The sequence below is a fragment of the Pipistrellus hanaki genome, assembly GCF_964339955.1.
Source record: "Pipistrellus hanaki genome assembly, chromosome: 17".
NCBI lineage: Eukaryota > Metazoa > Chordata > Mammalia > Chiroptera > Vespertilionidae > Pipistrellus > Pipistrellus hanaki.
In genome coordinates this window covers 14,433,947-14,461,905 of record NC_140519.1, presented here as the reverse complement: position 1 = coordinate 14,461,905, position 27,959 = coordinate 14,433,947, and the positions used below count along the sequence as shown (strand labels likewise).

At 49.4% G+C, this 27,959-nt stretch overlaps 1 protein-coding gene across 1 annotated transcript; it reads left to right on the top strand.

Annotated features, from left to right (window-relative positions):
- The first annotated feature begins 136 nt into the window (after positions 1-136).
- RDH10 (retinol dehydrogenase 10) lies at positions 137-27,008 on the top strand. Its single transcript, XM_084864898.1, has 6 exons — positions 137-1,456; positions 3,392-3,627; positions 22,786-22,884; positions 23,980-24,125; positions 25,471-25,602; positions 25,696-27,008. The coding sequence occupies exons 1-6, from the start codon at positions 1,168-1,170 to the stop codon at positions 25,817-25,819; spliced, it is 1,026 nt and encodes a 341-aa protein (XP_084721024.1). The 5' UTR covers positions 137-1,167; the 3' UTR covers positions 25,820-27,008.
- Positions 27,009-27,959: the final 951 nt, after the last annotated feature.

Below are 27,959 nucleotides of genomic sequence, written 5' to 3'. Positions count from 1 at the left end.
ACGGTGGTGGTTCCAGTCAGGGGAAATGAGACTCTTTTGGCCCACGATGCAAAGGGCCAGCTGAGATTCCAAGTCGCTCTCGAGAACCTTTTCGGCTCTCTGCCAACCCCAGTCACACAGCCTCCAGCGCCCCCGTGGCCGCGCGGCCGAGGTCCTTCCGTTCCTCCAGCCCGAAGGGCTGTCTTCGGCGGCGCCTGATTGCAGGCGGGGCTGTCCAGAATGACCCGCTTCATGAAAGTAGCGAGAGGGGCACCGCGAGGACCGGACGCCCGGAGGAGGATGGCCGGGGCGCTGCCGACCACCGGGCCTGGCAGGCGGAGGCCCGGACACCCCACGGCAGGGGGCGTGAGCCGCGGCGAAGGGAGGTGCGAGGCGGGCTGGAGGCTGCGGCCACGGCCATGTGAGAGGGGCTGCCCGGCCGCGGCTCCGCGGACTGCGGGCGGGCGGGGGGCTGGGCCGGGGGCGGGGTGCGCCCGGGGGCGGGGTGGGCCGAGCGGAGGGAGGGCCGATGCCGCCTCTGGCTCTTCCCGGTCGCGGGTTATATAGCGCGGAGCGTGGATCCCGCTCACAGGCGGGTCGGGAGCGCTCCGACGTGCTTGTGGCGTCTCGCCGCCGCGGAGGAGCCCGGTGCCGGCGTGACAGCCTCGGAGGAGAGGGCGTGGGGGGGCCCGCGACGGCGGCAGCGGCTGCAAGCGGCCGGGCAAGCAGCCCCTTCCCGGCGTCCCCGCTGCCCCGCACCCCACCCGCCCGCCTGCCACCCGCTCGCAACTTGGGTCAAGTTGACAAGTCCCGCGGCGGCGGCCCGCCGGCCCGCGCCGTCCCCGCCGCGCGCCCCTCCCCCGGGGTGAGAGGCAGTCGGCGCGGCGGCTCCGGAGACGCTCGGGCGGCGGCGGCTTGGCCATGAGGGCAGCGCGCGCCGCCTGACTCGCGGCTGTCACCGCCGCCGCAGCGGGACCGGCCGGCCGGGCGGGTCAGCAGCCGCCGCCGCGTCGGGCACCGCTTGGGGTCCCCCCACCTCCCTCCCCGCGCAGAGCTTAGGCGGGAGTGGCCCCCCGCGCACCCCAGCCCCGGCGGGCACCTCGGGGCGCAGCAGCCTTCTGGTCCCGGCCGCTCGGACAGACGCCCCGGGGGGCGGGGGAGCCGGGCTGCGGGCCCCCGGGCGCCGCGATGAACATCGTGGTGGAGTTCTTCGTGGTCACGTTCAAAGTGCTGTGGGCGTTCGTGCTGGCCGCGGCGCGCTGGCTGGTGCGGCCCAAGGAGAAGAGCGTGGCGGGCCAGGTGTGCCTCATCACGGGCGCGGGCAGCGGCCTGGGCCGCCTCTTCGCGCTCGAGTTCGCGCGGCGCCGGGCGCTGCTGGTGCTCTGGGACATCAACACGCAGAGCAACGAGGAGACGGCGGGCATGGTGCGCCACATCTACCGCGACCTGGAGGCGGCCGACGCCGCGGCGCTGCAAGGTAAGCCGGGCGGACCGACCTGCGCCCGCGCCCGCGCCCCGTGTCCCGGCCCCGGCATTGTTGAGTCAAGCCCCTCCCCGCCCCTGCGCCCACCTGGGCGCCCCTCGGCCCCCACCTTCCACCGAACCCCATTGCCACGGTCAGCCTAGCTGTCCTGGAAGAGACACCCCTCCACACATACACACAGGCTGCCCCCTCCCCATAAAGGAGCACGATTGCCTCTGTGTTTAAAGGGGGGACCTGTGCCAGACCCTTGTCTTAGCCGAGGTCCGGTGTCTTTGAGGACTAAGCCCTCCGAGAACAGGGAAGGCAGAGAGCACTTGTGTCCCCAGGTTTGTTTGAACCGCAAAGAAATGCCGCAGAGGCGATGGGAAACTTGTCTGGGAAGTTGTTCCCGGACTGGACAGAAGCACCTGGAAGAGACACCCCTCCATACATACACACACACAGGCTGCCCCCTCCCCACAAAGGAGCAGGATCATCTCTGTGTTTAAGGGGGGGGCGGGGTGCCAGACCCTTGTCTTAGCCGAGGTCCGGCCGGTGTCTTTGAGGACTAAGCCCTCCAAGGGCAGGGAAGGCAGAGGGCACTTGTGTCCCCAGGTTTGAACCGTAAGGAAATGCCTCCATCGCCTCTGCGATGGGAAACTTGTCTGGGAAGTTGTTCCCGGACTGGACAGAAGCACGTCTGCTTCCTGTGGTCTGTGAACCTCTTAGACTGGGGCAGCGCTGATTTCTCTGTAACTTTAATCACTGGGAAATAATTACATTGTGTCACCAGAGATAACTAAGTCCTTTAGTTACACACTTAGCTTGATTGAAAAACTGTGCCCGGGCTGCTTCTTAAAGACCGAGCTTGAATGACGGAAGCCTCTTTGTCAATGTGTTGTCCATGTTTTTGGTAACCTCGGGAAATCTGCATTTTTGTACGCGTATCAACAGACCTGAATTTGAGACTTAAAAAAAAAAAATGTGGAGACCACCGCCAAACATTAAGTGTTGGTCCAGGAAACTTGACAATCACTTTTGCTTTTTAACAAATTTTTTTGTTTCCAGGGAAAACATTGAACTATCCAGGGAAGATTAACTTGGGCACCAGCCCTCCCCCATATTGATCATTTGTTGCCAAAATTATTGGCCACCTGCCTTTTAGGTCAGAGAATCAAAAAGGTTAAAAACGTTACATTTTTCAAGCGATGGTTTGGAGGGCAGCAAAGACAGATGTTTGTGCTCCCTTGCCAAAACCTAAGCGATAAAGCTATTCGTTTTCCAGGGAAGAGATGGCGGTTATCAAATTGAGTTCTCGTGTGATAAAATGGCATGGTTACCTGTGAACTTGATTTATGTAAGGGTGCTATGCCAGTTAGAACACACTAGTGTACACTTTCCATGAGAAACTCTAGGATCAATCATTGGCTTTGGATGAATTCAGATGATTAGTGACAGTTTTGATATGTGAGCCTTGAGGTGAGTTTCCATTTTGAGGGTGCTCATACTAGAGAGTAAAAGCCACTTCTGGCCACTGCCCTCCCAAAGAGGAGCGTGCACTGTGTGTGTGTGGGGGGGGGGGGGGGGGGAGGAGGGGTGTGGGTCCCTGGGTCAGGATCAGTTCTTTCCAGGTGTCTCTCGCTCCAGGAAGCTGATCCCAGGAGGTCTGCCTTGCGCTGGGCTTGTCACAGTTGCATGATTTCCCCCGAAGCGAAGTTCTCCAGCACATTGCTGTAATTCCCCCAGACTTTTCGGGGAGGGAAGCAGCTGTAAGCTCAGTCATTGGCAAGCCTCACCGTGTTAGAAATCCGAAGCTCACTGTAGAGTTTTTTGTTTCGTATGATCTTTGTCCTACTGACTGCCATGTGACTCACGTTTTTTGCAAACCCCCTCCCTTCTCTGTTCCATTCCCCCCCCCCCCTTCCCCCTCATCTGGACTTCTGAGGACAGCTGGGAACGGCGAGGAAGAGATCCTGCCCCACTGTAACCTGCAGGTTTTCACCTACACCTGCGACGTGGGGAAGAGGGAGAACGTCTACCTGACGGCAGAAAGGGTCCGCAAGGAGGTCGGCGAGGTCTCCGTCCTGGTCAACAACGCCGGCGTGGTCTCCGGGCACCACCTCTTGGAATGTCCTGATGAGCTCATTGAGAGAACCATGATGGTCAATTGCCACGCACACTTCTGGGTAAATATAAACATCCTCTGCTCATTTCTGGGCCCTCTGCCGTGAGAAGGGGGGACGGAGAGAGCCCTCAGTGCCAGCCTGAGAGCCACCTGCACGCTCCTATTCCCCGCGGGGCATCACATTGCTCACCATCACCGTTAGATTGCTGCCTGCTTCCCGCCCCCACCCCCAGGCCAGCATTTCTTGAGAGGGTAGGGGACTGAACATTTTGAACTAGTTTGAAAGACTGCCATAAAAATAACAAGAGGAAGCATAAAATCCTGGGATTGTTTATTTTACTTTCCGTTGAGTTTGTAAAACATCGGCTGTTCTTATGAATTCCTAAAGTCAGAGTTTAGGCTTCCACATTACCGCCGGGGCTGTGTTTTGGGAAGTGCCGGAGATTCTGAGATCAGCATTTGGGGTCCCCTGGGCGCAGTCAGGCCACCCTGGCAGGCACTTCGCATTGCGGGCTATCGCAGGGTCGGGGCACTGTCCTGCTGGAGTCCCTCTCGGCTTCGAGGAGGCCTCTCGGGAGACAGAAGTCACCCCTATTGGGCCACAGGGTCCCTACGTAGGGGCAGGAGGGTTGTGAGGTCTGGTGGACCAGGGACTGAGACCAACCAGGACGCCAGCTCCTAGGTGACAGATAGAACACGGCGCTCCTCCGGCCCCTGAGGGGGAGAGCGAGGGCTTTACTGCTCGAGGGACAGAACCAACCCAGTTTCTCAGCCAAACTGACTCAGTAACGGGAGGTGTGAACCCCTCCCCTATAACTGCACATGGTTGACCCACTTTCTGCTTTTCCTCCTCCATAGTGTTCTCCCTTTTGTAGAGAAGTGGGATCTGATAAAGAAAGGGTAAGGAGAAAGGAGTGTGTGTGTGTGTGTGTGTGTGTGTGTGTGTGTTTTCCATAGGCAGATTAGCCTTCTAATCGAACACAATGAAGAACTGTTCCTCCTAAATAGGTCACTTTAAACCTCCTGAGTTTTTTAGCAATTGCTTAAAAACTTCATCTGGCTTCAGAAGCACTTAAGTCAAATGTTGCTCTTTTAACAGCAAACCATGTCTCTTATCCTGGAAGGAGCTTACCCATTTTATTTTCAAACCTGAACTTTATTTAACTCATTTCCAAACCTCTAGAATGAACATATAAACGTTGCGAGTTAACTCACGTCATGTTTTAAAGGAGGAAGGAGAAGACTAGATACAGTCTGGGGAGATTAAGTGTGCTTGTGTGTGTGTGGAAGTGTGCGAGCGTGTGCTGTGCGCAGTGGGGTCGGGGGATGGATAGTCCTTGCTGCCGGGGGGTCCACAGAGCAGTGGCAGATGCCAGAGGGGTGGGGCCGACGAGTGAAGGCCAGTGCAACTGGACAAACTGGGCAACAGCTTATCCATCATCTCGTGTGTTTATAATTCTGAGGGAAACAACCTCTTTAGCAATAAAAGACGTACATACAGTGCAGGTGGACTACAGTTTTCCTGTTTGAAGAATGGTAAGGGTGACGCTGCCATAGAAACTTGAGTTCAGTCAGCTATTCATCCTTACCCAGGTATTCAGCCCTTGGAGGCCAGTTCTGAACCCGGCACCGGAACTGGTTTTTCCCGATGGCCTTTGACGGAGCTGATACTCGTTTCTGAACTCTGCACCTTTCCCTACACAAAATACTCTGAAGTCTAACACCTCCTTCCTCTGTATGCTCATTTTGCTGAATTCTAAAATTTCAAATGCAACCAGATTTTTCAAGAAATCCCCTGCGATCTGCAGTTAAATACTTGTAAGAGGAAAGCAGCTCTTCTTCTCTAGGCGTCCTATGAAATGAGAGCTAATTTGGTGGGGGTTAAGCACAGAAAAGCCATAGCTTCAGCTTTGAAAACACACATCAATTAATGTGCCGCCCCTCAAACATTAGGCTACTTTCTAATCTGAGAAGATCTAGTCATGTCTCCAGTAGCGGGGTTATCGCGGAGCGGGATCTCCGCAGCACGCAGGAACAGATCACCTTCCCAGAGGCCTTTTGAGATGTTGCCTAACTCCACAATTAAGCGAGTTCTTGGAAGCCTTGGCAGTATGATGTCACTTCATATTAAAACATGGGAGGCTCCTGAGTTCTCCAGCTGTTTTTTCCCCCAAGCATCTAAACTTAAGAATTTATGTTCAATATTGAAGTCAGAAAACTCGCTTTCTAGTTAGAATTTTTAACTTCTTGCCAAGAAACCTTTTAAGAAGTTGAGGTCTAGCAGCTAAAATGTGAAAGAAGACTTACTACTGTGTTAATTTTCACAGTGATTCTTGGGGGTGGGGCGTCTACATGAATTCAGAGCCACCTGAATTCAGCCCCCTTCCGGTGGACCCTCTTAGGGGAAGATGTTTGTGGTAGCTGTTCAGAGATGTCCAGTGTTGGCTTATGCTGTTCCCTTCCAGAAAAAATCCCGTGTGTCTTTTGACTGTGTCTGGGTGGAGAAGAGAAGTTGCCCGGAACATTTTTAAAAAGTAGATCAGTTGAGCAAGACTTGCCCAGTCATTTGAACAGATTGTCTTGAGCTAGACTTTTAAGTAGCAGTTGTTGTTGGTTTTCATAATATAATCAAGAGCACGCAGTCCTGACCCCGAGTTAAAGTCATATGCAGTTAAGTAGAAAACCACGTGGGTGTCATGTGGGCGTCCATCAAAAAGCTGTGGATGCTGCTATAATACTTGCAAACCATTCCTCACACTCTTCCCCAGCCTGGAAGGCCCTCCGCCCCTCCTCCGTCTGCCTTTGAAGGCCTCACTCAAGTCCTTGCTGTTCCTTGTCTAGCGTTTTTGCATGTTAGAGCTGCAAGGGTCCTTAGAGATCGTCTAGTCCAGCCTCTAATTTTCTGATGAAGCTGCAGGGAAAGGACTTGTCCGAGCTTCCTCTCTTCCTGCCAGGAGTCTCTGCAGCCTCCTTGTCAGGTCCATCCTGGGCTGCACAGTCTGTGTTCTTCAGTGCAACCTTTTCTACCTTGTGCTCCGAACCCCGAAGTAGGTGGCACACAGTCCGAAGGCAGCTTATTTACGCATCTGTTTGCTTTCCCCTTGCTGGCACAGAACTCTGCTCCTAAGCCACTCGATAGATGTTTGGTAACCAAGGCCAGGCTTCTGCTTAAATATTTAGATCAGCTGTTCAGAGGATGCTCACATGGGTCTGTCTTCTGCAGCTTCCCAAGGTGAGCGTTATGCTGGGCTGATTGAAGCCGGGGACGATCGATGAGATTTCATAGTGGGGGCCGCCTCCCGTTCCTTGTCGTTCGCACCTCTCTTCGTTTTCCCCGCATCGTTTTTTCATTCTCCCTGCCCCACCTGTATGCTCCTCTTCACTGTAGTGCATTAAGTCTGCGCGGCAGTGCGAGGCTGGCGACTTTGAGAAGGCTGGTGTGAATATGGGAATTGGAATCAAGCTCAAGTGGAATGCCTGGTGTCCATTCCTATTTCCCAGTGACCAGGCCTTGAGGAGAGGACCTCCTTGCTTCTTGCTATTCCCATGCACGATGGCGGTTTTTACCAGATGTAGCACTGTCTGCACAGCCCTCCCGTCTGCTATGTGATGCTTCACCCTCCAGTACTCTGCCATCCCCAGGAACCCTCCTAGGAACCTTCTCTTGGTCGCCAGTCAAGAAGTGATAGATTTGGGGCAGGCTCTCTCTAGTCAGGATAATCTGTTGTGCAGCAATCCCGGTGAGGGCAAGACCGTGCCGAGTGCACACAATACAGTGCCCTTTGTTTGCCATAATCATAGGAACATCTCAGGTTCTCTGTATTTTGGTGAGAAATACGGAACGTTGGCCTCCATACAGGAACTGCAAACCCGTGTTCCCCCCCAAAAAACATTAGCGTGGCTTCACTTGTTATTTTTTACGCAGAGTCTTAGCTCACTGTTTCTGAAAGCGAGTTTATCTGTAGGTCCTTCTTGACCAAAGAGCTGCAGCTCGCCTTGCCTTCCCACGTGAGCAGCACATTGATCCCCGATTAGCCAAAAGGGGGAGGCAGAAGCATTTAGCTGCAGGCCTTTTATGTGCGGGAGAGATTTTGCATTGCAAAGGACTCAATCTGTCACACAGCTAGTTGGTAATTTACTTCTATTGATACGGTAGTCAGACAAGATAATTGGTAGTTAATTAATAGACCACTTAACTTAAAAGGTTTCACAGTTTTAAAATACTAATTACTGAATTAGGCATTTATCTATATCCAAATGTCTAAAGTCTCTTTAGTTAAAATCCATCCAGGAAAAGTAAAAGCCCACCAGTAGACCTGAGTAATGTAGCACTTAAAGACATTAGTACCTAATATCTCATGAATGGTCCCTAATCATTAATGTTCAAGTTTTTTTTGTGTGTGATTTACTAGTTTTTAATCTCAAAGACTGTAATCCTCTGTTCTCTGGTTAGAGAAACCTAGTTTTCTTTAAGGCTTCTTAGATTTAAAAATATTTCTAAAGTATTCATATAAAACTATAGAGTCAATGCTTCCCCCTCCAACCCATAATACTGAGAATTATTAGACTACTGTAAGAGGCCCAGTGCATGAAATTCGTGCACGGGTGCTGTCCCTAAGCCTGGCCAGCGATCGAAGCAGGAGCGTCTATGAGCATCTGGCGTAGAAGGGCAGGTCCCAGCTGACCTCTGGGCCCTGGGCAGCACCTGGGCCGCTGGTCCCCCGCATGCCCCCCTCCGCCTGAGTCACAGCGCCGGAGTCCCTATGCAGATGTGGTGAGCCCAGAAGCCGGGGCCAGCACGCTGTCTCTTGGCCAGCCTCGAAGACTGGCTCCTGCGTGAACCCAGGGTGAGCCCGAGAGGTGGCTGCAGCCCAGTTCTCCTGGAAGAGGCCTTGCGGGTGCTTGGTACCTGAACGTGGGGGCTTCCCGGTGCACAAGCCCTGGCATCCCGGGGGAGGGTAGCAGAGGGAGTGAGAGTGAGCTTGGCAGACACCCCGCATTCTTACCACACCTCCATTCCCATCACCCCCGCCCTTAGGTATCCAGCGAGAGGTCACAGCTCTCCACCTGGGGGCCAGGTCACCTACACCTGCCATGTTCCGCACCACCCCCTGGTGGTCAGCGCATGTCATAGTGAGCAGTCTGTCTCCCGGTCGAATAACTGCTCAATTTGCATATTAGGCTTTTATTATATAGCGTATATTTTCTAGACATTGTTTTTCTTTCTAAGGATAATTCCTAAAAACTTGCCCTAGCTAGTTTGACTCAGTAGATAGAGCATCAGCCTATGAACTGAAGGGTCCCAGATTTGATTCTGGTCAAGGGTACGTACCTTGGTTACAGGCTCGTCACCACTCCGGCCCCTGGTCAGGGCATGTGCAGGAGGCAACCAATCGTTGTATTTCTCTCACATCTATATTACTCTCTGTCTTTCCCTCTCTCGTCCACTCTCTCTATAAAAAAAAAAAATCAATGGAAAAAATATCCCTGGGTGAGGATTAAAAAAAACACCCCCCCCCAAAAAAAATAGCCTTGTAATTCAAGGCCCCTTTTAAAGTCTGTACTAGAACTAGCTGCTTTCTGTTATTAAATAAAAATATGCATAAAAATCAAATGTTTGAGCTGTAGAGATAAAGACTTCTTATGTCTTGAACTGAACTAAAAATTGACATGGGGTAAGCATACTTTGCCTTAGTAATTCTTGTGGTCACACTAAAACTTCTCCTTAGATAGCAACCACTTGGATACCTGAGACTGTGCCTGACCAAGTCATTTCATGGCCTTCTTTCCTAAAACAAAATAAGATCACATGCTCATTGAACTTTGAGTGTCTATATTTGATACATTACATGCTGGGCTCGTGTCTATTGCTACTAGAAATCAACATCTATGATATGATAAAATGTCACTTTACATAACTGGTCTGAGTGAGCAGGGAACCATCCTATAAAAATCTTCCCAATTTCTTTGACATATGTTCTCACATGTGTCTGGTTATCTGGATCATTTCGAAGGTCTGACCAAGTAACCAGTGCCAAAGGAGGAAGAGCAGTGCTCCCCTGTGCCAAATCCAGTGTGCAGCTTGGTCTTTCTGCAGAATGTGACCCATTTGACTGTCCCTCTGAAACTCTGTGCTTTAGCTTCCATGATAAGCCCAGTTTCTCTCGCTTCTCTTCCTGTCAATCCACTCCCTGCCTCTGAAATGACTCTGGTATCAGGTGCTCAGACTTCTTCCGCTGGGCACTGCTGGCTGGGTCATCTATCTATCCAGCAGCTTCCACTGTGATTTCTGTGGCAGGTCCCACGTTCACACAACTGCTTTGTCTGCTCTGTGTGTTCCCTAACATCAGCAAGTCTCAAAATTGAACTCCTTTTTTGCACCTTCTTGAATTCCCAGGCGTGGCCAGGACCAGGCTTGGAGACATCAGCAGTGTCTTTCTTTGCTGGTGCTGCATGCATGCACAGGGCACCCAGTCCTGACTGCTCTGTTGCTTCCATGAGCTGTGATCCCACCTTTCCACTCTGCCTCCACCTGTGTGCTTCCACCACCCTTGCCTGGTTTCTGGAAAGAGTCTCCCGATGTCTTTCCCTGTTTCCAGCATCGCTCCCCACCCTGGGGTTTTCTAAGCAGACTTAAGTTTGCGGTGTGTCTGCTTATCTGACCCCAAACTCTTGCGTGACCATTTTGTTCACAGAACAAAGTCCAGGCTCATCAACACCACAGCTCAGACCTCCCCAAGCTGAATTCCACTTGCCTTCAAGCTCATCCCTTAGCCCCTGGTTTGCCCTAAGCGAGGTCAAACGGGGCTGTGCCCTGAAAGAGCCCTGGCCACTCAGCTGCTCTGCCATTTGAGTCCTGTCTTCCTGGGAGACAGAGCTAAATAGTTCAGACAATGGATCACTACTCCAGGGAAAGAAAAAACAAACACAATCAAGATGTTTTTATGTTGACTAACTAGTATCTTTATATATTAAGGGCCAGTCCTTGTAGAATCAACTCCAATTGCTGGTTCAGGGAATGGCCCTCTTGTTGGATTATATGCTCCTGATCTCATTTCTGGAAGCAAAGCTGATGTTTGTTCTTTTTCCCATGCAAAGCTTTAGCTATCATCCATCCCTGTAGAGTGTATGTAGAGGACATGTCAGAGTGGGTGCATTCTTTGGCCTGTGCTAATGCTAACACGGATTGAATGGCTTTTCCCCAAAGACTGAATGGACATTGCCTGGCACAGTCCCTACCCACTCGCTGCAGGATCGGGTCCCTGGGGCCAGCAGAAGAGCAACATACCCAATGGCCAACGCTTAACTGCCCACATTCTCTCATTTTATTCTCTTCCTTTAAGTTTGTGTTTGCCTTAATCATTCTTCAGATTGTCAAGCGATTTACTTTAGTATCTTGACTATATCTCTCAAGATGTGGCAATCAGAAAATCCCTTCCAGTAGTCTTAACCTCACTTGGGAGTTAGGATGCATTTTTTAAAAAATATATATATATTTTATTGATTTTTCACAGAGAGGAAGAGAGAGGGATAGAGAGTTAGAAACATCGATGAGAGAGAATCATCGATCAGCTGCCTCTTGCACACCCCCTACTGGGGATGTGCCCGCAACCAAGGTACATTCCCTTGACCGGAATTGAACCCGGGACCTTTCAGTCTGCAGGCCGACGCTCTATCCACTGAGCCAAACAGGTCCCGGCTAGGATGCATTTTTAAAGTAGGAAACCCCTTTTCATTTCAGTTTGTCTTGAGTTAAAGGGTGTTAATAGCAGGTGCATCTGTAATTTCAGTCTCTTGGAAGCTACAATTAAGCCTGTTTCCATTCCGGTAAGTCGTCAGTTTGCCTCTGTCCAGCCCAGAGAGCTGCCCATGTGGATGGATGTGTAGGTGGTCCTGTGTGTCTGCTTGGCCTGGAATGCTCAGTGAGTGACATGCAGAAGGCTGGTGACCAGGTGCAGGTGCACCCCTGGACTTGCAATAGTCCTTCGGCGCCTGCGTTAGGTCCTCAGTACCCGGGATATTTGGGGGACCCCCAAATTGTACTATGCTGAAATTCCACTAGGGGGCGTACTGCAGGGGATTTGTATCTTATTTCCTTCTACACACAACCGGTTATTTTCCCAAGATAAAGGGCCTTTTGTAGCTAATCTTTGAAGCATGACAAACTCTGATAGATTTTTTAAAAGTGGAAACTATTCCCTGCCTCCACTGAATGGGTTAATAAATCCAATGTTTGGAGCCGGATAAGGTAAAAATGTGTAAATCTCTCGGTTTAATTAGTGATTTCTTATCTCAGAAGTTAACTGTCACAGTTAGCTATTCAAAGAATAAATCCCTCTCACAGTTTCCATTAACTGACCTAAAAACTCCTTCTAGTCTCAGACCCCTTGTAAGCATAGCTGGAAAATACCTCGGAGGAAGGGAGCTCTGCATTCTCGCGTTGAGAATACATACAGACAAAGCATGCCGCTGGTCCCCGCAGTGGGGGCCTGAGTGGGCCTGCCTGTGCTGTGACCTACACTCTGTAAGACACCCCTCTTCAGAGCGGAGCTTGTCCGAGCACGGCCTTCAGATTCCGTCACCCTCGCCCTGACAGCGGGCCAGCTAGTTCCACTCACTGGGGTCTCTGGGCTTACAAGGCCCGAGCTGAGCCACCTCCGCCTGGAGGGGATGCTTTCAGCAGCAGGACCGCTAACACCTTTTCCTTGCTCTCACCCAGCGCGGCCCATGCCTGGATCCCTTTTTCTCTCTCCCCTCCCCCCCCTTTATTTGTCAATTCTCTTAAAACTTAAGTTCACACCTGTCAGAGACCATTTTCCAAAATGCTCTGAAAGTAAAATGAAGTGAACCAAGGGGGGTGAAAATGGAATATCCTCTCATAATGGTTATAAAACTTTCAACACTTCAGCAAATGCTGCCAGAACATTTAACAAGGGAGGGCAATTACTGCGGCAACCCTGAGTGCTGTCACATTAGCCCAACTGACAAGCCACTTACAGTGACTTCACATTTGGAGACAAAACACGACTTGGTCTGTGAGACTTGCAAAGTTCACACAGAGCTGCGAGCGGTGACGCCGGTGCTAACATCGCGTGGCCCTGGCGGTTTGGGGTTTGGGGAAACCACAGTGTTTCCCATTTGCTGCTTGCACCGAGTTTGCATTTCCTGCTTTTCCTTCACATAGCTCAGTGCTGGAATTTTTAAACATTAACGTGGTTCACCTTCTTAGTGTCATTCTAAACAACGGAGCTCCAAGTGACACTCCCCAGATCCGTGTAACCGGGAAAATACTTGGTGGCATAACTTGTGTAGCACATGGGGATTTTGAGGACAAATGAAACTTAAAATTCAAAGCCTGAATTTTCCCACCTGCAAATTGTAACTAACGTACTGCCCCCTGCTGATTTCTCACGGATTTTTTAAAAACAAGATAGTTCTACAATTTCTTGGGAAAGAGGACACAGCAGATGTAAAAAGTAGTTCTGTGCTGCTAATGTTTTTACATTTGCTGGACTCTTCTCCGTCAGGCATAGTCATTGATATTTTTAAACAGTTGTTTTCTGGTCCTAGTAAAACAGGACTAAAGAAAACGATTGGAAAGGGGTGTTATGGGAACGTGTGTGGGTGTTTCCCAGCACCGTCCAGGACTCCGGAGGAAGAGGTGTCAGCACAATTATTCAGCAGTGTGTTTTTTGAGGCTGCTTCAGGGTCAGGACGGGCTTTCTGCAGGAAGTGTGGTCTGCTGCTGCGTGGAGGGCAGGGAGGCCTGGGAGCCATACATAGTAAGGGCCAGGAGCTGCAGGAACTTGAATAAGACAACATAACCCAAAATAGATAGCATTTATAACCAAACCAGCCTATAAATAAATATATGCTTAATGAGCCTTGTGTGTACTTACTGTACTTTTATATAGCACTTAAGTTTTATAAAGCCCTTTCATGCACACTCTTCTGAATGAAGTAGACTTATCCCCATTTTTATGGCTGAGGAAACAAACTGTGACAGGTTGTGGGGCTTGCCTAAGGTCACTCACCCCTGGGAAAGGAAGGAGCCAGGACCCAGGCCCTCATCCTAGGGCTTTAGTTTGCAGCCTCTACAAAGTCCAGTGTCAGTAAGGCCTGCGACTTTAAGCAGAATGGCGCATGATGTGACCAATGTCGTCACAGGTTAATTGATAGAATCAGGAGTTGGGTTCCCAGGGCATCTCATCAATGTTAATGAATTGACGTTGAATGAATCAGTGTTACCCCAGGACCTGCTGTACTTCCCTGGGCTACATGTTCAAAGCATCTGGACTTGCCTGTGAGTCACTTCTGCTTTTGTCCTGAGTAGATGTGAGAATCCACCTTCAAACGTGGATTTTTTTTTTTTTTTTAACTACTATGGTTAGTTTAGCAATGGTAGTAATTAACTCTAGCTTAATGTCCCCGGAAAGATAGCTCCATAAATTAGACAAGCATGCAAAAATTGTAGACTAAAGAATGAATACCACAGTAGAATTTTATTACCAAAGCCCAGTTCATATGTTTTTCTGCCTTTTCTGTAATTTTCATTGAGAATAGAATAGTGCATCACTGTTCACCCATCCTCTTTCTCTTCCTCCGTCCTCTCCTCCTCCTCCTCCTCCTCCTCCTCCTCCTCCTCCTCCTCCCCCTCCCCCTCCCCCTCCTCCTTCTCTTCCTCTTCTTCCTCCTCCTCATGCATGTGTCAACATTGACAAACTGGATGGTGAAAGTAGTGAATAAAAAGGCTCTTCTACAAGGACTGTCTGAACAAAGTCCTATAAATACTTGGGACCAAAATGTCACTAACAGCATGATTTTAATACAATTTCATTGTTAAGCTTATTGTCTCCTGAAAAATGTAAAACCTTCATTCTGTTACATAATAATCTTATGGGATCAGAATTCCAGATAACTCTGTAAGCTTTGCCTTAGAAAATGCTAATCATGGTTTTTCCAAATGGTGCAGTTCTGACTGGCTGATTGTGTCCAAACTTAGCCCTTTATTAAAGGGGTCACTTTGTCCTAGGTCAGGTTTTCTTTCAGGCTTATCAAAGCATGACAGGTTTAGAAAGGTAAATGTGAAAAATGAAAAAGAAATGCTGAGGCCGAAAGGTCTGAATTTCCTGTCTGGAAAGCTGAGCCTTCAAAGCCTCTGGATGATTTTGAAGTCTTCCCCGCCTCATTTTGAGAGCTTGTTCTAATGTGCACAGGGAGTCTGTTCGGGCTGCTGTAACAGAATATCACAGACTGGGTGACTTATCAACGAAATAAGTGGATTTCTCACAAATCTGGAGGTTTGTCCAAGATCAAGGCTCCGGCAGATTGGGTGTCTGGTGAGGACCCACTTGCTGGTGTGTAGACAGCTGTCTTTGCTGGTACCTCCCTGATGGAGGGCTGGAGGGAGCTCTCTGGGTTTCTTTTATCAATAAAGGGCACTCATCCCATTCATGAGAGCTCCACCCTCGTGGCCTAATCCCCTCCTAATACATCACCTTGAGGATTAGGTTTCAGCATGAAACCGAGGAGCCTGCAGACGACTACAATGGACCCAGGCAGTCTGTAAACGGACTCAGGGTCCCCCCAGAGCACTGGGCTCTTCTTTGACTTGAACCGGCCTTTACCTGATAAACATTGTTGGGAGGAGGGTGTGGGGAGTGGAGAATGGGCCTTCCCAGCCCCTAAAATCCTGGTTCCATAGAGAGCAGAGAAAGTGGTCTGCCTATGCTGCATTGCTAGCAGAGACTGCTCTGAAGCTGCAAGTGTGGCATGGACAGAGCCTCTGGCTCGCAGAACTTGGCGCTCAGCCTGGGGTCTGCTCAGAGGGCCACATGTGGGAAAAGCAGGTCCAGGCCCCTCCCAGACGTACTCAGTCAAAATTGGCATTTGATTCAGGTCCCAGGTGATCCGTGCCCGTCAGGGTTTGAGAAGGAACTTTTCTTGAAGGGAACCACTGGTTTACAGAAAAGGTGGTTTCTACAATCCTTAAATTTACTCAACATGCCGATACAATATAGGTACCTGACAGTCACACATAGCAAATTCTAAATTGTGATAATGCAGGCTGGAGGATACAATACGTTTTCAGGAATAACCTTTTGATTATATTTCTTTCATTTAGGTTAAGATTTTTAAGTTTTTAAAAAGACTTCAGTAAAAAGCTAGAAATCAGAGAAGAATTTGAACTGTTTCCACATATGGGACACAGGGGTGATGGCAGGTGATCCTGGGGACATTGCAGGGGTGGGGCGGGGCGGGGTGGGAGCGTGGCCGGGCCTGCTGCACGTGGCCATGCCTCGTGGAAGTGGTTACAGTCACCAGAGCAGAACGGAGGCTCTGCCCTTGGGAAGATTGGTCTTTATTATAATTTCTGAGATGTGATTCAAGTTCGGGGCAAAGCAAAGGGATTAATGAGAACCTGTTGTTCAGCCGATGGTTTGGCTGCAATTTTGTGGATTATTTTCATTATTCTATAAAGAGTTATTAAACAAGGGGAGGGCCCTGAGCTTGAGGGAGCTGCCGGAGCATTCCTTTGATCATCTAGGACTCTGCCAGGGGGAGGGTCAGGGGAAACAGCCTTTCAGAAACAGGGCTCGGCATTCATGGTTTCTTTTAACACACCGCGCTTCCATGGGCTGGAGGAAAAGCGGTGATTGTTTTGCAGATAACTTGTAATTTTTTTTTTTTTTTTTAACATAGAAGAGGCATGGATTCAATTTGGATTATTTTAAGGTACAGGCATGACCAGTTATTCGTATGTGATGAGTAGATATTCTTACTGCTCAGATGCTGGCACTAATGGAGAGATACCTACTGAGACATTTACGAGACTTAATGCAAGTAAGACCTCAAGGTTACAACTTGTGTTTTGAAAGCGTGGCAGGAATCGAAGAAAGAATTATTGGATATAAGTCATCATAACATTTTTGAGCTAAGAAACTTGGAGATCTCCTTTTCATCTCACAAACGAGTTAAGTCAAGAGAGGTCAAGTAGCGAGGAAGGCTAAGCGATTGGCAGTCGGGACCACGTGGTCTCTGGGCTCCAGAGGCAGGTGTGAGTTTTAAGTCACCTCCTGTCCGGTGTTTCTGGGTAGCGCACGCTCGGTGTAAGGGGACGTGGATGCCTGAGTCTCCGCCTCGGAGTAGGTTCTCTCCAGGCCTCTCGGGGGGAAGGCAGGTTCATGAGCGCACTTAGTTTTGCTCAGCAACTCGTGGTGTCATCATCTAGGTGTTCCTTTGAAAGACCTCGCTCTTTTATTGGCTTCTTGGTTGTAGGGCAGCTGTAGGAATGGGCTTGTGTGTGTGTGTGTGTGTATTCAGGATTAACTGCTGATGCCTGCAAATGTGAGCTGATCCTGCGGCCTCAGCCCAGCCATGGACAGGACGGTAGACGGTACCATTCGACTATGACGACACGTTGAGCCTTTTTTGTACCTAAGACGGAACATTGTGTGTCAGTCTGAGACTTCCATGAACATTGTGTTAAGACTGAGAGAGTAGTTGCAGGCTTCGGTATCTCGGGGCTGTTGCACAATGTGTCCCTTTCTGTCTGCAAACACACCCAACTCGGAAAGGAAAAAAAAAAAGCCAGGGTCCAGTTACATAAATTTCAGAATGTGTGCTGTCAACTGCATCCAGACTACTTGCAGGTCGGCATGTTGGTATTGAACATAGATCTGGGCTTTACTTCCTCATCGAAAGTAATTTTGCAATGAAAAATTTCAAGTAGCGTTTTCTAGGTCAAAGTGCAGTGTCTGAAGTGTGGTCAGTGTAGGATTTATTCAGTCCTGTGCTCCTCCTCCCGGCTTCGGTGGGAGGCGTGCCACCATTTTCCAGTCTCTGAACACGCAGTGATTTATCCTGCTAACCTTTGTGGCACAGTTCACTGTATTTTCAGTGCGTCCTTCGTCCGTGCTGTTGAACCATAGTTTTCCAGGAGCGGGGACTGAGTGCCCCCGGCTGTCACCTGAGCCTTGTCAGCAGCCGTGCGGTCCCTGGGACTCTCCGGGGGCTGCAAAGAATGGAGAAGCAAAGGCCCTGGGAGCGGTGTTGACCCACTGGAGGGGGGCACCCTCAGGGTTCCGGTTACGTGTTCTTTGTTCAGCGAGTCTTGATTGTACTATTTTTAATTGTATATGTTGCTGTTCTTCGTGGATTCTGAAAACGGTCAACGTTCAGCGGAAAACTGTACTAGATAGTATAAGTGCCGATGGTGGTACCCTTCGCCGTAGTATGAGTCATGGGTCTCTTTAGAAAGTCCTCTCTGTTTCTTGGACATTCGAAGGAGAGATAAACACCACAAAAATGATTCTTTGACAATATACCTTCTCTTGAATTGACCGCAGGACAGCTGTAAAAAAAAAAAACGTACAGAAACCACCACGAGGCCTCCCCCTGCCGTGGGGGACTCCCGCGCTTTCCCCTTCGTGCCCGTCCACTTGGGCTTGCCTGCAAGGACGGCGGGCCCGGCGCGGGCGCCTCACCCGCACGTCGGTCTCGGGGTTTCCAGGCCAGGCTTTGCGGGCCCCGAGTTCCTCCCGGCGCTCTCTGTCAGCTTTGGGCTGATGGGGCCTGACAGGGCCGCCGCGGGCTCCGCCGCAGTCTGTCATTAGGAGCCCGGGAATGATCCGGGCGGTTGGAACTGTAGGAGGTTAATTTGGCGTAAACCTCACATCCAAAGATTTCTCAAGATGGGACATGTCACGTCTGTGTCCAGCCATACTTCTGTTCAAGTTCTTGTTTACATTGTAAATATGACCTTTACAGTTATCTTTCAAAGCGCCTGGTGCTTTGAAGAGAACCCCTGAGGAGCCAGGGAGATCTTAGACTGTTAAGGAGGTTCCACAGGAATGCCAGTGTCCATAGGAATGTCCCTTTTCCTTCTGGTGTGTGTGTGTGTGTGTGTGTGTGCTTTTTGTTGTTTTTTTGTGGGTTTTTTTTGGTTAATCCTCACCCAAGGACATTTCTTCCTTTGATTTTTTTTTTTTAGAGAGAGCAGAAAGGAGGGGAAGAGAGACGCATCGATTGGTTGCCTCCCACCCCAAGCGGGGCTTGGAAGCAAACCTGCCACCGAAGTCAATATCCTTGATTGGAATTGAACCCTCAACCCTTCAGTCCCAGGGTCAGTGCTCTAACCCCTGAGCCAAACCGGCTAGGCTCCTTCGGTATAAAGTCACATAGCAAGCCTGTCAGCTGGCGGCCGACTGTGGGATGGGAGTGAGGAAAGGTAATCATGGGGAATCAGAGGTGTGTCTCCACACCTGTTAGCCAGGCACCGTTATTAAGAGTTTTCTCTATTGCAGTTAAGATAATCCCTCGGTCCGTTCTGCCTCTACATTCTCTCACGGAACAGACCAATTAGTGCACATTGCTGACTGATTCTAACTGCCTCCCCACCCGAGATCAAGAGCCAACCCGGTTTTCCTGACCAGAAGCTGGGTATCTCCCTGCTTCGGAGACATTTGAGTAAGAGGACACAGCGATGGAGTGTACTCCTCTGACTTAGGGTAACCGTTTAGCCGACCCTGCCAACTGCCATTGGCACCAACCAACTCTGTGCCTCCATCAGAGGCCCCTTCCCCAGGCCCCGGCCTGCCCCGGGGGCGCGTCCTTCCCATGAAGAGCCGCAGCCTGGTGGCCAGGGGGGCCCGGGCCGCCCGTCCGGGGGCACCGAGGGCGGCACGGCCACGAGTTTATATTTCAGCCGTTGGGTGCGCGCTTCAGGTTTGTCCTTTCTGTTCTGCTAACGACTCTGAGACAAAGGGAAAGATCGCGAACCTTCGCTTGAACCGACTGGTGTCATAGCAACTAGCACTTCACCTTTCATAGCAACTAGCACTTCACCTTTCGCTGGTCCCCAGCTCATACATGCTGCAGTATTTGCGTGCATTAATAATTCATCGCCAAGTGCCAGCTTTCTGTGCGCTGTCAGATGGTGTCAGGGACGGAACATGCTGTGCTATCTCAGATGTCATCTCTCGGGCTGGGGAGGGCACGAGGCATCAGGAAAGAGGACTAGTCAGGGGCTTTGGGAAATTCCTGAAAGTGAGGCGCACGCTAGCCATTGATTTATCGCATTTTTCTTGTAAAGTCGGGGGTAGAATCTGTGCTGATCAAAGTTAACTTGGTAATGTGCTCCAGACATAAGGCAGGAGTTTGGTTGTGGAAATAACGCACACGCGGTAATTGCTCACCTCCATTCAGGCAGCAAAGAGAATGATTAACAGCCTTGGTGCTCAGTCACGTGGATCAGGCTCCAGCGTGAGCCCTGCAAATTCAGGGTTAGAAAGACACCTGCGTGGTCCCTACGTGCATGCTCCCGTCCCACAAAACATGGACCTGACCCTTCCCTCTCAAAAGAAAGCTTCAGATTAAAACAAACCTAGGTCACACTCTACCAGCTACTTACAGTGAAGCATACTTCCCTGAAAAAGAGTGGTTTACAACCACAATTAATTGGGAAAAATTTGTCACTTAGCCATGTTTGGATTCTTTTGTCTCTCTTTTTCCTTTTTTCTCCTAAATACAAACCAGCAGCTTCGACATCCCTCCAAACTACTTTGCAGAGGGTGCAGGGGAAGAAGCCCAAACCTTTTTTTTTTTTTAAAGAATATGCAGCCCAAGACCGTGCTCTTGTGAAGGAGAGGCTAGATCTGCTTTCTGTTTGGTGTTCTGACTTAACACCGTGAGGCGCTGGCGAGTGTGAATTCCGCACAGACAGGAAGGGACCCGCTGTCATGTCCCATCCCTGGCCAGGGCGGAACACAGACCTGCATGGCGAAGGCATTCAAGAAATGCTTGTTGAATAAGTTAATGCCACCAGACTAATTTCAGGGGAGGGGACATTCATCAGTTTTAGAAACTTAGAGCAAATGAAACTTCGAAAACCATTAGGCGTTTGTTAATCTTCTATCCCCCACTTTTATATGGTGCTGGGACCTGGCTTAGTCATTGAACACCTGCAAGCAGCAGTGTGGCGCGTGAACGAGGGGTGTCGTGAGAGCCGACCTGCTCCGTGTCTGTGTGTTTGTGGTCACGGCCAACCCCCGAGAGTCAGTGGGGACACTGGCCGCGTGGCTGTCACAGTCAGTGTTTGGATCTGTCAGGCCACCAAGTAGCATATCTTAGTGGTATTTTATACCGTGTTTCATTTCTTGGGATTTAACATTGAGTTCTTATACTTCAGAACTTAAAAATAGGGCCCTTCATACTAAATCTATCTGCATCTTTCAAGAAGAAGCAAATTTTTAATACTTAAAAATGATTTCTGGATAACATCAAGAATAAACTTTGTGATTTTTGGAGTATAAATCTGGAGATAATTAATGATAACCAGATTTTTACAAGAACACTTATAGACTTGCTTGTTTAAGGATAGGCTTTCTGTTGGAATATAGAAGCCTCTTTGTGATGTTACTTGATTGCAATTCTGTGATATAATAGCCCTATGTCGGCTATAGAGCCTAACGGTGAACCTCTAAAGACCTAAGTATCACAGCTTGCCCTTTTTGGCTATCAAGCAGACCAGAATCAGAGTTGTTATCACCATTGCCTTAACCATTCCCGCTTACCACTACAAAGAAATAAAGTCAAGCTGAAGCATGGACCTGTCATACACCCAGCTCTGTGGCGTGTCTGTAAGCACGCAAGGAGTTCCATCACTTGCTTCCACAGTGCTTGTCACCGCGTAGCAATCTCCCTTCATGGCTGAAAGAGTCTGTATCTTTCCGCTTAGTCTGGGCTAGTGAGACATACAGAGTAATATTAGGTAAAGGCTTAACACCCCAACTGCTTCCGATAGAGAGGTCTTGGAAGCTCCAGAGACATGAGCACTCGGAAGCAGAAGGGGCTGTGATGCACATTACGCTCTGAAGTAGGTAGGCAGCCACGGGAGGTAGAGCGTCAGAGAAGAGGTGGTGGGTGAAACCTGGCCGGTGAGAATAAGCGTGACATAGGTGACCACAGCGAGGAGGCCAGACAAATGGGGTCTGAGTTGGGAGGCAAGGGGTGTCACATGCCGGTGCAGAGTCAGACTAGGGAGAACCTTCGGACATGTCACCAAGACTCATTTGGCCAATTGCATGCATCATGGTTTGGAACATGAAAAAACTTTAAAATGGATGGAACGACTGTTTTTGATCTTGTACGTGCAAAAGCTTTGATAACACATTAGCTATTTATGCAGAAATTCAGCGATCACTTAGCCAGAAACTCCTCCGAGGAGGGAATGCAGCTCTTCTTACAGTCCATTGTGTGCAGCGTTTGGGTTTTTAACTTCATAAATCACGGGGAGCTGTGCTGGCAATGGGCTATAACTCAACAGTGGACAGATTGCTCTTTGCTGCTTTCTTTTAAGAAGCAGGTTATAAAACTGTTGGGAGCCTGGTAGAGTAGTTCATAGATCATCTTAAGCAATTTGATGTAAAAAAAAAAAAAAAAAAAATACAGCCTTGCATCTTGAAGGCACGAGAGCCTGAGGGAGAAGAGATTTTTACGGAGGCCCCTTCCTGGAACCAGAGCTCTGCTACCTGAGTGGCCGGTCACCTGCCTCCCTGGGAAAGCCACCCCCTCCCCCAACCCCACTCCCAGTGCAGTGCGGTCAGTGAGAAGTTTTTGTCAGTGCAGGGTTAGCATTATGACAGTTTTCATTAAAATGATTCTGTACTTTTCCCTGGTTCTTCTTAACATATGAAAGCACTTTCCCTCCTGTTAGCACCCTTTGGCAATAAAGCTTCGCATGCTGGAAGAGAAGGCTGGGATATCCCTCCATGGGTTTGTCATTGCTTAGAGGTGCCCACTAGGTAAACACGGACTCGAGGCACCTGTCTGTGGGAGGGGGGAGGCCCTCCCGGCCTGAGAGCCACACTCACGTGTCATGAGCATAAGAAGACTCGGACCTGGGAGTCGTTCAGAGCAGCAGACAACACTCACCTGGAAGTGATAGAGCCCTATAGGAACGGCTTTCTTTTCATCTGGACGTTGTCCCCAAAGGGACTAGGGTCACGGTCTTATTGGTCACGGCTTATAACAGGCCTGCCACGCCAGTGGCACGGTGCGAGGTTAACCCACTCTGAAGGGATCTTCTCCTTAGTGGTCGGTGGAAACTCTGTTCCATTATGCTGGGTTGGGTTTTTTGTGTTTGTTTTTGTTGTTGGGTTGGGTTTTAGATGAAACTGCTCTTGTCCGTTCTGAAGCCTGTGTCTCCCTTTTCTTTCAGACCACGAAGGCTTTTCTTCCTACGATGCTGGAGATTAATCACGGCCACATCGTGACGGTTGCGAGCTCCTTGGGATTGTTCAGTACCGCCGGAGTCGAGGTTTGTCAGACAGGAAGCATTTCCTTCATTCAGTTGCTTTCTCTGGTGACGGGTACCCCCAGGTCCTAAGAAGAGTACCTGCTGCCCCTCACCTGGGTGTGCCAGGGCCGGCTAGTGTGACGGGAGAGCAGCGGGAGGAGAAGGCTCCGGGCCAGTCCTCTGTGTGCCCCGTGCCCGCTAGCAGTCTTGCTTGATGATGGTGGAAGACACAGGTTCAAGAACGAAGCCTTGGAGGGCAGGGGCAGTGTCACGGGGAGCAGATACGTGAGGCCAAAGGTTGACCTTCTGTGTTGGTCAACTTGCCCAAAGGGAGCCAGCTGTCTGTATCATCTGGTCAGATGGGATGGTTCTGGCAGATGGGAGGGGTCCTGCCTGGTCAGTGTGGAACTGATCTCCTTCACCACATTCAAGTCATAAAGCATGTGCATGTGTCTTACCCCGTGCTGTGCTCCGCGGTGCCTGTAGCTTTAACAGGGAAAGCATTGCCCCATGCCAGCGGGCCCAGACTAGACAACGTCTGCGTTCTGCGCGGCCACCCCTAAGTTTAACGTTGGGCAATGGAGAACTTGCTTCTTATACTGTGAGTCCTTAGGCTGAGTTCTAGTTTAAGCTCACAGGTAGAGTTACCACTTTTACTTGTACTTCACCCGAAAGAGAAAATCAGGTCATAACAACTTATAACCTAAGCTAGACGCACCTTTGTTCTCCCAGCATTAATTTACTGTTTTTCAGTTTCCTCTGGGGAACAAGAGACCATTTGTAAATTTTCCAGACACTTCAAAGTGAACCTCTCTCCATTTTTAACTCCAGTCCGCTGGCTCTCAGACTCCTTTGTGGTAACTTCCCCCCAAGTAATCTGATACTGCATTGATGTGGCAAAAAGTGTTCATGTGTTTTTGCTGTTGCTTTGAAAATATTATTTCTGCACTGAACCACATCAGATATCTGTCTTTTAAAATGCTTTCCTTTTCTTTGCTTAGTCACCTGTAACCTTTCGTAGCAAACGTAACCAGAGTAACAGGCCCGGGAGAAGGCTGGGTTTGGTCTGGGGCCTGCCGTGTGCTCAGCTCTTGCCCTCTTCTCTCGCCCTCACAGGATTACTGTGCCAGCAAATTTGGAGTCGTGGGTTTCCATGAGTCCCTGAGCCACGAGCTAAAGGCTGCTGAAAAGGACGGAATTAAGACAACACTGGTGTGCCCGTACCTGGTAGACACCGGCATGTTCCGAGGCTGCCGCATCAGGTCCGTGAGAACCTTTCTTACTGCTCATAAAAGGCTGTTTTAAAAGTCACCTTTCCGTATCGGGAAAACGTGAAATTGGATCCTAGACGTCAGCTTGCACTTGGGCTCTCATTTGACAGTTAACCTGTAACTCCCACTGGGCAGAGACTTTGTAAAACGGAGGTGAACGAGATGAACAGGTGGGGGCTCGTGCCACACGGTGTCACCCTGCAGACGTTCGTCTGGAAGCGCCAGACAGGACGTAGCTTCTCCAGGCCTTCGTGGAGGAGACGCAGCCCCCGGGATTGCCCTGGAGGCCCCCCTGTAGGAGGTGTTTTACTTCCTCAGTATCCATCCGTGTGCGAATGTCAGTGTCAGGGAGTTCCTCTCCAGGCTTGGGAGCGTCCTTTCTGCAGAGAGTGTAGCCAGATTCCCTCCAGAATGAGAAGAAACGACTCGGTTTGCTAGGAATGAAAGGAGGCCTGTGGGGGTCAGAATGTGAAGTCTCATCTGACCTTGCCGAGCAGAGTAAACACCGAGAATCATTAAGAGGGTACTCTGATGACGGGTGTGAGACCTCTGTTGGATTCATTTGAAAAGCAAAGGAAGATAACCGAACATGTGCCCTGTTGGTCACACGCTGAACCTGACCAGGCAGGGAGGCAGGTGGAAGGTGACTTCAGTCCTTGCAGTCTCAGGCTGACCCTTCCCCGTGTGTGTGTGTGTGTGTGTGTGTGTGTGTGTGTGGTTGTCCCTCCTATGCTAAGAATTAGTTGCTCAGAGTCTGAGGAGCCCTCCTTCCTATGTAGCATCGTGGTGGGTGTCCAGAGCGGTGTTGGGAGAAAGGAGTAATGCATTTCAGTAGGCTATTTCAGTATGCACTGTGCTGAATTCAGCTGAAGGTCAAAGTCACATCATGTCAGAGAGCCCTGGAGAACACACCTGGCTTCCCAGCCCGCGCCCGGAAGGGCTTCTGCTGGGTCCGGAAGGCTGTGCAGGGCTCTCTCCACTCCCTGAGCTGCCCCGCACACCCCAGGCATCCTGTTTGGGCTTAGTGTTGGTTATGCTAAACGCCCTCTCCTTTTTATGTTGAAAGAAAAACGAAAAATAATTTAAGGTATTTAAACTTGACTCACTTTAGAGAAAAGCAGACCAATCCTGCCCTCTTTTTAAAACTTGTTTTCCAGACTCTGCCTTCTTCATAGTAGGAAAATTTAGAAAATACAGAAAAGCGAAGTGAAGTGAAAACTGAGTGAAGTGAAAACAAAAGCTTGTGGCTTAGATAACATCGCTGTTCGTGTTGTGAAATGAAGCGCGGTCTTGCCCATTGTGTGCTCACCTTCGTTGCCTTTTAATTAACTTCCAGGAAGGAGATCGAGCCTTTCCTGCCCCCTCTGAAGCCCGACTACTGCGTGCAGCAGGCCATGAGGGCCATCCTCACCGACCAGCCCATGATCTGCACGCCCCGCCTCATGTACATCGTGACGTTCATGAAGAGGTAACCGAGGGGGTCCCGGCCACTGCCCTCCGAACCCGCCCCTGCCTGGGCTCACGCCTCGCATTCGCTAACCGCTGTGGCTTTCCCTTGCAGCATCCTTCCTTTCGAAGCCGTGGTGTGCATGTATCGGTTCCTCGGAGCGGACAAGTGTATGTACCCCTTTATCGCTCAAAGAAAACAAGCCACAAACAATAACGAGGCGAAAAACGGCATCTGAGAATCGTTTTTGGGTGGAGCGCCATTTCTCTCGGAAGATGGTCAAGATGTTTCCGTCCACCCACATCAGCATTACGGACATTCTCGGGATTCTAAATTCGTGTGGACTTTTTTTTTTTTTAATTAATCAACTTTTTAAAAAATAAAGTGTACATTAACCCACTAGAGTACTTGGAAAAATGCGATCAGCAAAGGTGAGGTCTTTATAGGCAGAACCCTGAAACCAGTCCGTTCTCTCAGACAAGCACTGTGGCGTCTCCAGGCTCCCATGGCTTTCTAACGAGCAGAAAGTCTAGAGATGGTAACTACAGTGTGTTTCACGTGTGTGGCTTTTCTTCGTTCCCATAGAGTTTATTAATTCTGGTCATTAAACTCGGGCCAGTCGACACCCTTGCAAGTCCAAGGACCGATAGTGCGATGTGTTCTCCCGTTTCCTCGGTTTTCGTCAGTTTGAATCAAGCGATGTTTGATTGTTTCGGAAAGATAATGGGTCTCTTTCTTAAAGTCACATGACTGAAGTGGTAGCTGAATTTTTAAACTTTCTCTCTGAAACCTTTAAGTATCTATCACTGGGGACCGAATTATCAAAAAAAAAAAAAAAAAAAAAAAGATCATGCGTTTCCTACTTATGAATTCTGCATCCAGAATGTGTCCTTTCCTCAGGAAGTCGCTTTGTTTCATTTCTTTGGGTGGGTGGACTTTTATCTAGAATACATAGCAGATCAGCAAAGAGAACATTTCTAAAAATGGGGATTCTAAATTTAAAAAAAAAAAATCCCCATTTTTGTGCCAACTACGATGAGTGAGGGGGGAAATCTTACACTATGGAGTACAGATGGAAGGCTGTAAAGATTCTTTTGAAATTTTTATTCACCTTGTACAACAGCAAATGACATTTTTACAGTATTTTTTTGTAAAGCAAACTATTTTGTGCCTTGAATTTGGTAAATGTGTATTCGTGAGATGTTGTAAAAGTGAACTTCTACCTCTGTATCTAAATGTATACCATCCACTTGTAAATGACTATAAACTATTATGTGATTGCCTTTTTTTTTTCTTTTTTTTTTTTTAGAATGTCTTGTTTAAATAGCAACCAATGTTTAAGGCTATTAAAATAAGCCATCTTTTACTAATGAATTGGGAAGTTTTATAAAGGACTGATTAAATTTAAAGAATTAACTTACATACAACTGAGTGTGTGGTTTATTAGTTGTCAGCATTGTTGTAGGGAAAACCATGTTCTTTTTTTCTCTGCCATATGATGCCTTAAAGAAAAACGTTTGAATGGGATGGTGTCGGAACAGACGTGAAGAGCTGAGGGTGCCATTTATCCCAATCTCCACTGTTACCATTTGCCTAGATTAGATCCCTTATCAGGGGCTTGTACTAAAAGTGGGGAAAGAAAAAGAAGCGCATTCGCTATGCGTCGGCCTGCCCCACACAGATCAAATCAGCTCTGTGTCCGCACAGGACAGTCTTAGCTCGGGCGCTTGTCTCATCGCTAGTCTTTATGAGAAGTAGCTTCATGTTATGTTGAGAGTTCTCTTTATCAATGACTAGAGGCCCAGTGCACAAAAAATTAGTGCACAGGGCAATGTGTTTAAGGGGTGGGGGGGGGGGGTTGGAGGGTTGTCCCTCAGCCCAACCTGCACCCTCTCCAATGGGACATCCCTCTCACAATCCAGGACTGCTGGCTCCTAACCACTTACCTGCCTCCCTGATGGCCCCTAACCACTCTGCCTGCCAGCCTGATAGCTTCCTAATCGCTCCCCTGCCAGCCTGATTGACACCTAACTGTTCCCCTGCCAGCATGATTGTCCCCAACTGCCCTTCCCTGCTGGCCTGATTGCTCCCAACTGCCTTCCCTTGCCAGGCTGAGGGGACTGGGGACTGAGGCTGGACGAGGTGGGGCTGAGGGGACTGGGTACGGCCATCTTCTGGCTGTGGGTGCCGCCATCTTATGAGTGCATGACAATCATCATATTTCCTCTTTATTGGCTGTGGGTGCAGCCATCTTTGTGAGGGTGTGATGATCAATGAGCATATTCCCTCTTTATTAGATAGTATAACCAAGCCCCAGGCCATTGAAACAACTGAAGCACCAGGTTGCCTCTTCATTTCCATTTTGAGTTTAAAGAAGT

Excerpts from the sequence above, each read along its gene's own strand:
- RDH10 (XM_084864898.1), top strand. The coding sequence starts at position 1,168 with ATGAACATCGTGGTGGAGTTCTTCGTGGTCACGTTCAAAGTGCTGTGG. Across the intron at positions 3,628-22,785 it reads ATTGCCACGCACACTTCTGG|ACCACGAAGGCTTTTCTTCC; the intron begins GTAAATATAAAC and ends CTTTTCTTTCAG. Across the intron at positions 22,885-23,979 it reads TCAGTACCGCCGGAGTCGAG|GATTACTGTGCCAGCAAATT; the intron begins GTTTGTCAGACA and ends TCGCCCTCACAG.